Below are 12,438 nucleotides of genomic sequence, written 5' to 3' on the forward strand. Positions count from 1 at the left end.
CTTTAGAATGGTTAGATTAATGAAAAAAGTTATTACGACCTTTTTTGTGGAGCAATCAATTTCCAACAAGAATATGTCTTGCGCGTTTGATCATTATAATTTTTCAATTTGTTACAAAATTAAGAACAAAAAACGAATTTTTAAAGATTTTCTCGATATTTGGACCTCAAATATCTATTCAACGGTTAGATAAACGAAAAAAGTGTATAAGGCCTTTTTTGTAGAGCGTTCAATTTCCTACAAGAATATGAAAAGAAATTTGCTGAAAAGTCAATTAATAAAAAAATTATTTTTTTTTAGTAGAAGCTTGATGTAAAAATGGAAAATTGCAAAGCGGAGGACCTTCCCATTAATATAAAGAGCTCATATTTGGTGTGTTTATTCAAGAGGGGTCTAGCAATCGATTTTTCGGAGTACCATATCAAAAAAAAAAATTTCGATTTTTTTGACCCACCCTAATATATATATATATATTATATATTATATATATATTATATATATATATTATATATATATATATATATATATATATACTGTATCAGTCGTATTTATTAGATTTTTGTCTACTTATACACTACATAACTTTTTTCAAATTGTTTTAAATATGCTTTATTTAATAAAAATAATAATCACATTATTCGCGGTTAAGACAATCTACTCTTTTGTATAAGTTTGACAGCTATACGACAACAATAAACAAGGTTTTTGATCACATTTTCCAAATCTAAACAGTTGTATAAAGTTATACAAAGTTTATAAAAATAAGGGGGATAATATATAATATTTTTTGCTTTTCTACTAGGAAATTCGGTTTGACGTTTTATTATTTATGTCGTTTTCGATTGGAAACACTCAAGGATTCACTCATTCTGAAATCCAATAAAACAGGTCAAATCGCTTCCACTCAATTCTATTTTTATTTTATTTCTGTGAAATTTCAAATGTCAAATATTTTTAATTTTATTATTTTTTTTTTTTCTTGCAAATGAAAATCATGGCGTTAGAGTTGGAAAATTATAAACTAATGTTCGAAAAAAGTGGTCATTTATACATTATTGTATGAATTTTTGATTTATAATTAATTTAAATTTCAGAAAACAATAAAACATTGATTGAGTGTTTTTTTTTTGACATGTGAGTGAATTCCGATTTGAATTCTGATTTGAAATCGAGAAGAGAATTTCTCTTCTCAGAAGCGTTCTAGCTGTCAAATTCGAGCGAATAAAACACTATCAGAAGGCTTCTGAATGATTCCGGACGCTTCCGGAGAGCCAATCGAAAACGACATTAAATATGTATTAGTGATTTTGAGTGAATTCTGTTTTGAATTCTGAGAAGCGTTCTGTCTGTCATATTCGTGCGAATAAAACACTTTCAGAAGGCGGAGAGCCAATCGAAAACGACATCAAATTCTCCTAGTGAAAAAAACAAAAACATTTATTTTTTATTTTTTCACCAAACAGAATTAAGTGGAAGCGTTTTAAATTTTTTTATTGGATTTCAGAATGAGTCATGGAGTGATTCCATTCGAAAACGACATTCATGGAGTTCAAAAAGATTTTGAAAAAATATTGTTCAAATAAAACCAACTTAACCTACTGAATCTACATCTCTTTAAATGTGTTTAAACAAAAAAGTTAGAGATAAAGGTAAACTGTATTAACAAGTAGGTATGCTTTTTAGAGCCAATTTTTCAATCTTCTAATAAACAGTCAGTTAACTGTTCGACGAATAAAAATATTAGGCTCATAAACAATCAGATAAAAACATTGAATTTTTCAATCAAGAATAATTTATTCTACAGAATAACAAAAAAAAATTGTCAAATTCAAAAATATTTAAAATTAAACGTCATTTTTATTCATGATTGTTTTTGTTTTCTTGTTTTCCACTGTATTTTTTTCAAAATTCTTTCAAAACAGCTTTGACAACTGACACAATATTTTTGTTGAGATTATTCCTTAGAATAATTTATATTCGTGTCTGAAAGAAGCAGATAGTTTTATTCTTAGGAATAAGCTATATCTGCTTGTTGAAAAATTGATTTTTTCTCTATCCTTAGGAATAAGTACTAACTGACTGTATAACTGACTATTGAAAAATTGGCCCTTAATATGATTTTAAAAAATTGTTTTAAAATGATTTTTTTTTTTTAGAGGCCCCATTCACTTGCAATCTTGCCCAGGGGCACCGGTAGTGCTTAAACCGGCACTGCGTACCTACTAGGCCCTAGCCTTTTAAACTCGAGAGTTGATAAACAGTAGAAAAAAAAAACAAATGTTCAACTTTCGTTTCAACCCTCGAGTTGAAGTCAACTCTCAAGTTCTAGAGTTTGCTTCACTATTGGTAGCTCAACTTAAAGTAAACTCTCAAGTTGGCGAACTTGTAGTGGAGAGTTTTAACACATGTTGAAAATTTGTTTTTTCAATATTTTTGTTTTCAACTCTTGAGTTTATAGAACAAAAATACCTACTTCCATCTTCCAGTCTCAAACCTGAAAAGTAATCGGGCACGTTCAGGAAATATAAGGGACTAGATATTTAGGCAACCTCATTTTCTCAACGGCAAATTTTTGTGTGCGAAAAAGAAGTGGAGACCTTTTAATTTCGTTGTGTCGAACAGCGTACTGCATAACGAAAAGTGGAACGAAATTGTTGGTTTACTATTTCGTTGTTTCATTTTCGTATGGGATATTAGTTTCGCATCAGCAGCGTACTAGTCTTGACTAATTAAGGCTATCCTCTCCTAAAAATACACTTCGATTGAATAATTTGCATTATAACAACTGTTCATTATTCTCCGCTAGCCCAGAAAGTTAGAATAAAAATCTTTTTTACTTAATAGCAGTGGTAACTTTTGAATTAAAAGTCTTCCGAACCTCAGGCAAACGAATCGCAAAGTTTTGTAAAAAAAATTGCATTTAAAAATATAATTTTTTTAAAATTTTGTTTTAAAATTGTATGGGAATTTTATTTTAATGACGCGGGGATAAAGTTTTCTTACAAGAAATTAGAATTCAATGCTGTTTGCATAAAACCTAACACCGACACATCGCTGGTTGAGAATTATAGGGTTGTATGTCTGCAGGGGTTTCCATAAGATATACAACCCTATAATTCTCAGCCAGCGACATGTTAAGGATAGTTTCTGATACAAATACCCCTATCAAAATAGTAGGTAAAGCCAAAAAAAAAATTTTTAGCGATATTTTGGAAGTCGTCAGTTTTCAGCGGTTTACAATATAAAACAAATTCAGTTTTGTTTATTAGATTAAGGCATGCCTTTTCAATCGTCAGTTAGACTATCAGAAGAATAAATGTATATATAAAAAACTTTTATTCCTAGGAATAAGCTCTAACTGAGGTTTATCTGACTATTGACTAAGTGATATTTAATAATAATACATATTTAATTTGCCTTAGACAAGGTTGCTTACAAATGATTAACAAATCGATAGTTGTTTCAAAAAGTGTAACAGAGTTAGGTAATCTAGTACAAAATACTGTTATATTCTGTAAGCAAATAAAATTCACCAAATTTGATCAGGGGGGGGGGGGTCATGACCCCGTGAGCACCCCCCCCCCCCCTGTAATACGCCGTTGGGTTTTACTCAGAATGTTCGGTCTAATTTTTCCGAGCTCGTAGTTCGAGCTCTGAACAAGTTCTGAACGATTTCTAAACAAAAAAGAAACATGATTTTTTTTTACAGTTCAGACTCTGTTCAGAACTAAAGGAAAAACCCCTAAAGTGGGCGTTTTTAATGACAGCTTCTGCTTCAGCGTTTTTTTTGTTGCTTCAAGCGTCATACCATTGTTTTCTGGCGTTAATAAAACAAAAAAAAAACAATGATTACCTATACTCGTATTTATTCATTTGCCCCACCCATACCAAAAACTCCCTTTCCGAATTTTGCTGGTATTGTACAATGTATATAGTCATGGTGTTCTTTTATATTTCATATCAATTATGAAACAATTTTCGACGAAAAGATCAAAGCAACCTTCTATAAGCTTCCCATTCACATATATCTACGAGCATTAAATGTTAATGTAATGAGCTCGTCTCTTTTCAGATTGATACTTTGATATGATTTTAAGTTTTTTTCTATCATCATACATTGTTCAACACTTCATTATAATATTCTTCACCAAAAATGACATATTCTTGCACAAATGTTCATAAAATTTGCTTTTTTAAATAGGGATCATCCCCTGTAATTTGGCCATCAATTGAGCTCGATACATTTTATTGTCCACCCCTTCCCATCTGTCAAAATTTGACGACGCTGTGATGCTATTTCAGATAGGAATCTAAAACTGTGAATTAATTATTACCGCGGGGGATTGGAATCAAAAAGGGTGACTTTTTTAGGCTCAAGAGCATTTCCTGAATGAGGCTATTTTGGTTTATAAAGTGCACACTTCTGCATTTAAGACCGACACCCAAGAGTGCGTTTACCAGATTGGAACAAATGCTTTTGTAATATCTGATAGAAGTTGGATTGGTGTTTCCAGTCATTCTTACCCATTCTTAAATATACTTACTTGTATTCGCGCCTCATTTAGTTTCGTTGTTCGTGCTAGTTCTTCTCTACAATAAATATCAGGATAATGGGATTTGGCAAAGGCGGCTTCTAATTCTGCTAATTGTTCCTGCAATAAAAAAAAAAAAACAAAATAAGGCAAGGTAAAAACAACCAAAACGCTTTTTGTGCAGGATAACCTGGTAGGTATTGAGGGAATAAAGTCAATCGATGTGTTTTAGTGACCTTTTTTCTCACTATCGGTATTTGTTATTGTAACCAATGAGTTACAAATACCGATACCTACTTTAAGCGGCCTATTATTTATAGACAAGACACTTGTGTGCACACTTCAAATAGTTTTGATTTTTTTGCTCCGGTGCACAGTGTGCAATTTTACATATCGTCGGTACAACGCCAAAACCGCGAATCTGCATTTTTGGACATTTTGACTTTAATGTGTCATTTTACTTGTTTTCGGTCCTTCTATTCATTGCATCAATACCAATCCTCCATCTGTTACCTAGAAGCCTAAAATATCATTTTTTTTGCACGAGTTTCCATAAGATTGCATGTGTTTCCAAAACTTTGAAGCCGTTTTTCTCAAAACTACAATTTTGCAGGTTCGTGGTTTTGGCTTTGTGCCCACGATATCTAGTGGAACTTTATTAAAATTCGAAGTTTTCCGAATATAAATATTTTGATGTTTAATGAAAGGTTAAATTCCTTACAATTAAATGTTAACAAAGAAACAAAAATTAAAACTGCATGCCGCGTTCTGCAGTGTCATGAATATAAGTTTAAAATAAGCAAAAATATATTTAAAGTTATTTGATTTTTTTGAGTAAAACTAATAGTTGTGTATTTTATTATTTATCAAAGTTAGCTTGACAAACTTATTTTTTTATTATTTTTTGGTATTCTGTTATGATTTTACCACAAAAAAAATGTCTTGTTAAGTCTTAAAATGGAAGAAAATTTAATTTTGTTTCAAGACCTTAGGCCCTATATTTCAATTATTTATTCTGACTTTGTCCAGCGTTTTAAAAATGTATCCGCATGTATCTTTCGTGAAATGGTGCTTAGGACCTCGCTCAATATTCTATTTATCAGAATCCGTTAAGGGTTTTTGTGAATAGCTGCGGCCCCCATACAATATTTTTTTTTTTGTTCAGATTTATAGGCCAAAAACGTATTTTCGATATTTTCAAAAATCGTAAATCAGATTTTAAACTCCTCATAATAATACAAGACAAAAAGATTAAATAAAATTTTTCGATATCTCGCTTCGTTTTCGAGATATAGATAGTTTTGATAAACAACTCCCAAAATCGATTGCTCGATTTCGGCTCCTCCCCATCTATTTTGTACATATGTTCTCATATCGGACTTATAATTAGATATATATATCTGAAAATCAATAAGGCACTTGTAGAAATACATATTTAATATAATTTAACTGGTTTTCATAGCAAAAATTAAGTGTACTTGGAACCACGAATTTAGTTCCACTAGATTGTGCACACAAGTGTGGTGTGTATAGCGGCCCGTAGACACCACACTTGTGCCGGTGTGCGGAAATGAGTGATGTATGTGGGCTGGATTGGACACTAGGCTTGTGTAGTTCGCGAACGAACTAGTTCAATGAACTAGTTCATCTTGGTGAACTAGTGAACTTAGTTCAATTTAGTTCGCGATAAGCGAAAAAGATTTGTTTCAACAAACTAAACAGCAACCTTAAGCATTCGTAATAATGACATTACAAAATAGCTTGCGCTCACCTTACATTACAGGTCTATAAGGTTTTTGGTGCCGAGACTAAGATATACTTCTCTGTAGGTTTTCGGTGTACTGAATTCAAATCTGAAGTCAGAAATATCCTATCAGCTCCCGTTTTTGAAATATTAGCGTTAGAAGATGTAAAAAAACTACTTTTGAGGTTATGCTTTATGTGAAGAATTTTTTTTTAATATAAATTATAACGGTTTCTATAAGAACTATTTTCCTTCTTTCAAGATCTTTTTAAATCTTTTTGATATCTATTTTATCGTTCGAGATATCGTCAGTTTTTTGGTTTATTGTAATGTTAATGTATCAAACAGATATCACGTTTTCATCTCCTTTTTGATAAAAACTCACTTACTTCATTTCAAAATATCTCGGAAAGTAAAAAAGATATTGCAAAAATTTAAACAGTTATTGAAAGAAGGAAAATAGTTCATATAGAAACCGTTATGATCAAATTAAGGCATGACATCAAAAGTGGTAAAAAAAACGTTTTTTTCATTTTCTAACTGTCATATTTCCAAAACGGCAGGTGATAGGATATTTTTGACTTCAGATTCGAGTTCAACACACCGAAAACCTTCAGGAAAGTATATTTTGGTTCATCTGGGAAAAATCTTGTTAACTTCAAAATAAGTCCAAAAACAGTTTTTTTTTTAACTTTCTAACGGTAATATTTCAAAAACGAGAGCTGATGCTGATAGGATATTTCTGACTCCAGATTCGAGTTCAGCACACCGAAAACCTATAGAAAAGTATATCTTAATCTCGGCACAAAAAAAAAAATAAATTTTGTTGACCAGTGTTATCATTTTTTTTAATATATTTTTTGGGCGAAAGGAAGTCCCATCTGTATAGGGAATTTTCAAATTTGGTCCTTGTCTTATACGGCGACAGCGCCCTTTTTAACCCGACAGACGTTTAAAGAAGGGGTGCAGAAACTAAAGTGCATATGAAATTGCATCCAATTCTTTGTTGAGCGAAATCAGTTCTTCTGGTCTACCTCAAGATCTAGATGTAAAACAAAAGGTCGCTTGTGCCAGTATCAGCGTTTCTTCTTCAAGCACCCCTTACTCTTATATCTGAGCAAGAACAAAAAACAAATCGCATCTTGGTCCTTGCATTACTATGATTTCCATTTAATGAAAGCAAAACGTACTTCTTCTAGACTTTTGTCAGAAAGCTCGACAAGTATATGAACGAAATTAACAATTTTTATAGAAAATAAAATATGTACATAATCTGTTATTTTTAGGTTTTATTTGTTTTATTATGTAGAATGCATCAATTTTACATAAATTGGGATACAGTTTGTACAAATTAATTTTGTTTTTAATTCTAACAAAACCGGAGTGATTAAAATAAATTGAACTAAAATGAACTAGTTACTAGTTCATTAGAGTAATTTGAACTAAAGTGATCGATCACTCAAATGAACTAAAGTGCCCAACTCTATTGGACACCAATTTTCGGTGTGAGACACGGAGCGAGTAAAATCAAAAGATTTTGATTTTTTTGTGTCGGTGTCTCAATCGGTGTGATGTCTATGGGGATGCGCGCACACAAAAAACTAAAAACTATGTTGTTGCATCTAAATTGTTGTTGAGTGCGAAGCGTTGAAGGTTGTTTTCAATAAAATGCTAATTTGGTGTGGCGAAATGCAACACCATTTTCAGTACACCGATGTACACACAAGTTTGGTGTCTATGGGCCGCTTATGGGCCGCTTTATTCGTCTTTCATTTTCTGAGGAAACAACATTTTTAGGGTCTAGATTATTTGACACGTTAAAAAAACATTGCAAAAGATCTCAAATTCCAAATATAATTGTATATTTAATAAATTTGCATTATCTTAAAATATCATTTTAACAACATAAAAATATGCTTTAATCGCCGATTTAAACATTTGTATCTGAGTTATAGACTATTTTTGTAACCTTTCCAAACTGTCAATTCCTCCTTCGGGGCATAAAAAGATTTTGACAGGAAAAGGAGCATTTGACAAACGATCAACAACAGTTTTTCATTATTAAATTAACACAAATTTGAACATATTTTAGTAAATAGTTACTTACTTATTTTTCTAGGACGACCTACCCTGTGTGACTTTAATATATTTACAATATTTATCGATTCCAGTATCAATCTTTTTTCTACCACTTTTTGCTTAGGAAATAGTTTTTGGACCTGTTTCTAAATTCACCTCAGTTTACCCTCCTGAAAAAATTTTAAAATTGAATTTTTTATGATAGGTAGGTACCTATAATATTTTTCTTACACTTCTATATGTACCTACTTGCCATTTAAGCAGGGTGGCGTTGTCGAAAAAACTCAAAAAACTAATTTTAAAGCGTGGCAACCTTATGCTTTTACAGGATGTTGCCAGGCTCTCAACTGGTATAATGATGAGGGGAGGTTGTCCTATGGCGGGATCTTAGACAACAAGAAACTAAGTCTTTCTATTTTCTCAAAGTCTTTTTCATTTACTTTGATTTTGAAAATCTTTAAAACTAAACAACAGCTAGTTTATTAATAGTCCACCGATTTGGTTATAAAATTTTGTTTATTTTCACATTTCATAAAACTTATAACACTGGTCAACAAGTTTTTTTGCCACAAGATCCAAAATATAATTTCCTAGAGGTTTTTGGGTTGCTGAATTCGAATCCGAAAATTTTGATTTGCCTCCATTTTTGAAATATTAATGTTAGTACATGCCAAAAGCATCACTTTGGCTGTTTTCCAGGTTATGTTTTTGGGTGGGGTAATTCATTATGTTTAAATTTGTATAGAATCTCTTATAAAAAACGTTTTCAAAATCTATTTCATGTGAGGTAAGGTAAGGAAGTTTTTTTTATAAATGTTGGACATGGTCAATATTCTAAAAAAAGAGAACAAGGTTGATTAAGTTAAAATATTCTTATTGACTTAAAAAGGAGGATTTGACAAACCACTTGTAAGTTAGAAAAGAACTATAAGGAAGATTGTTTTTCTTAATATAAGTTTTAGTTAAATGCAGGTTCACCACATTATTTCAATTCAAGTATCAAAAGCTTAAAAAAAAGAAAACACACTTGAATTACTTAGCGTAAAAATTTACACTAACCAGCTAAAAAATAAAAAACACATCTATATAATTCATAGAGCTTCAAAGACACACTGGTCAGTCATGCTGCAATAACTTATGTTTAACTTGTGCACAAGTGGTATAAGCTTCATACTATTTTTCCACCTACACCTAAATCTACTTTATCGAGATTTAGAGCTAAATCTACTTCTAAATCCAGAGATTTACCATACAAATTTAAATCTCCTAAAAAGTAGATTTAAAATAGATCTCCTCTAAATCTACTTGGCTGAATGATTCCATGCTCTAATAAAATGAAAAGAACATGCCTAATTTTGTGAACGCACTCATTGTCAAATGTCATTTTTTTTGTCAAGCAAAATTGAATTAAAATTTATAAAACACAGCCCGGACGGAAACATTGTTAATAAATGTAGGTAAATACTCATACCAATTTAATTTATAAATTATAAAATTGAAATTATAATTTAAAAATTGCAGATGCTGACCAAGAAACAAAACAGAAAGTCGTGGCGGCAAGAAGAAGAGGATCTCTTGGTGGAAATTTGGGCCGGCAAAATTAGCCAGCTCCGTGGGCAGAAAAAAATTCACAACAACATTGCTTTGTAGGATTAACAAAAAAAGTGATCTGAAAACATTAATTACGAATTTATTTTTAAATAAAAATTACTTAAGTTTTAAAAAGTGACGGGAAAAGTTTTAATTTTGATGAATTCCTTTTGAGATTTGTAAAATGTCATACACCAAAGTCAAAATAAATCTTGGAAATGTCAAAATAAATCTGATTTGGCCAGTGAAAACACTTCGAGATTTATTCTAAATCTACTTCGCTAAATCTCGGATTTAGGGTACCTAGGTGGAAACATAGTATAAAAATAGTTATAGGTACCCATATCTTTTTCATTTCCGAAAACATTCAATACAGACTAATATGGTTCTTGCTTTCTACATAGAAAATTAATAGAAATTAAGTACCCTTGAAATATATATTTTTTAATTATTTATGTATATTCAAAAATTGTTTTTAGCTAAATTTCATAGAATGTTGTCAAATGACTCTTGCAATAAGTAGTTACAAAAGTAGATTTTAGCAGCATTTCAAGTCTAGATATACGAATGTAGGTAGGTACTATATTGAACATAATTGCTCATAAGATTTTGAAGCGCGCTCCCGAAACTAAATTAAGGTCACGGCCTTGATATATATGTACTTACAAAAGGCACTTTAACCTACTCCGACTATACCTACTAATCCAGCATAATGAAAGTTGTATAAAAAGTGATTTTGGTGCTCCAAGATATATTTAGAATTATGAAAACTAATGCATCCGGTCTTTTATAACGGATGCAAAATCAAATATAAAGCATATTGAGATCCTGGGAACTTCATGGATCTGAATGTTCGTATCAACATACACTTTCGGATAGATGGGGATGTTATTTAGCTAATATACATTTTTAATTAAATTTGAAGTAATTCTATTAAAGGTTATGCTTAAATTAATTTACCTGTGTAAATGTCGTCCTATGCCTTCGTCTCGCCGGTGTCGGACAGGATGCTGTGGTGGGGGTATGGCCTGTGTGTTGACTTAATGACGAGACTCCACTTCCGGGCGACGTTACACCACCGGATACAGAAGAAAGTCCACTATTTGGTTCAGGTTTGAGTTTTTTGAATGCACCTTCTGCTGTAAAAAAAATAAATAAATCTCAAGGTTTTAGTTTTGTTTTGATAAAATAATCATTTATATAAAATAAATGCTGCAAAAATCTATGGTATATTTTAAATATTGTCAGTTTATAAATACATATTTGAAAAATTCCAAATATGTACATGTGTATTATGGGCGTTTTAAAAAATAAAATTATTTGATTTTCTCGGAAACAGGCTCAAAAGTTTAGTTTATCGCCAAAAATAGGTCAATTTTAAGTACTCCCGCATCGCACTTTTTTATTTCCCATAAGAATAACACAGGATATATTTTTCTACTTCTGATTTTTATAACTAATGAAAGCATGACAAAAAAAACCACATTATACCTTTCTTGTAGAGCGTTCAATTCTCTACAAAAATCTTTAATCCTTCATTAGTAATATGAATCAGAAGTAAACAAAAATCTCCTTTGTTATTCTTATGAGAAATAAAAAAGTGCAATGAGGAAGAATATTCAAAAACTTAAAAAAAAAGTTCAAAAAGTGCCAAAGTAGTTAACCACACTTTTGACCTTTTTTTGTGCTGTTAAAAGAGAAAATGAAATAAGGATTATGAGTAAAAAAAATAATAAAATGGGAGCATACAGAAACGGTACTGTCTTTAAATACGAAAAGTAAAATGCGAATGAGACATGAGATGCGCAATTAAACAGAAATGCATTGAATTTCTTGCAACAAAGCGCGTTGCAGAGTTTTCTTTGTTAAATGCGCAAGTTTTCCTTATTTGTTTTCAATTCTTTCTCAGCAATTGCGCGCTGTTTAAAAGGTAAAATGAAATAAGGATTACGAGTATAAGAATAATAAACACAGCAATTGCGTGCTGCTAAAGTTTAAAAATTTTGAATTGTTAAAACTAATATGAGATGCGCATAAGTGTCTTTTTCTATTTTATGTAGCATAAGCGCGCTGCAGAAATGAGAACCTAAGACATTGATTTAACATAGAAGGTTTTTTTTACGATAAAGCACAACCAATGTGTTCATGTGTAAAATATAAAATAGTTCTAGATGAATGTTAATGATGAAGTACTCAAGAATGTTAAATAAAAAATTGTACCATCATTTCGTAAAAGATGTCGCCATATGCCATGTTATAAATTTCAGACATTTCTAAGTTACCAAGTTTGTGGTTTTAATATCCTTCTTCCTTCATTTACTAACCATCGACGAGAACTTTTATCTGAGTATCATTATCTAAGAATCAGCAAAGTCAAATCGCACGCCAACACAACATAAGTAGGTTGAGAAAAACTTCCCAAAATTTTAGAAGGACCTCCCAACTTTTTCGACTTTCTGTAGATGTTGAAGACAAGTCTTCAAGGGGGGAGTG

At 31.2% G+C, this 12,438-nt stretch overlaps 1 protein-coding gene and 1 long non-coding RNA gene across 2 annotated transcripts in view; one reads left to right on the forward strand and one right to left on the reverse strand.

The window, feature by feature from the left end:
• The window catches only part of LOC129909447 (retinal homeobox protein Rx-B), a 55,498-nt gene that overhangs the window by 19,911 nt on the left and 23,149 nt on the right, over positions 1 to 12,438 (reverse strand). The window contains 2 exon segments of the mRNA XM_055986528.1: positions 4,545 to 4,652; positions 10,906 to 11,084. Coding sequence (XP_055842503.1) covers positions 4,545 to 4,652; positions 10,906 to 11,084 — 287 coding nt within the window.
• LOC129908846 (uncharacterized) lies at positions 9,652 to 9,955 on the forward strand. Its single transcript, XR_008771352.1, has 2 exons — positions 9,652 to 9,808; positions 9,877 to 9,955. It is a non-coding gene; the product is annotated as an uncharacterized LOC129908846 (long non-coding RNA).

This window comes from Episyrphus balteatus, chromosome 2, assembly GCF_945859705.1.
Source record: "Episyrphus balteatus chromosome 2, idEpiBalt1.1, whole genome shotgun sequence".
NCBI lineage: Eukaryota > Metazoa > Arthropoda > Insecta > Diptera > Syrphidae > Episyrphus > Episyrphus balteatus.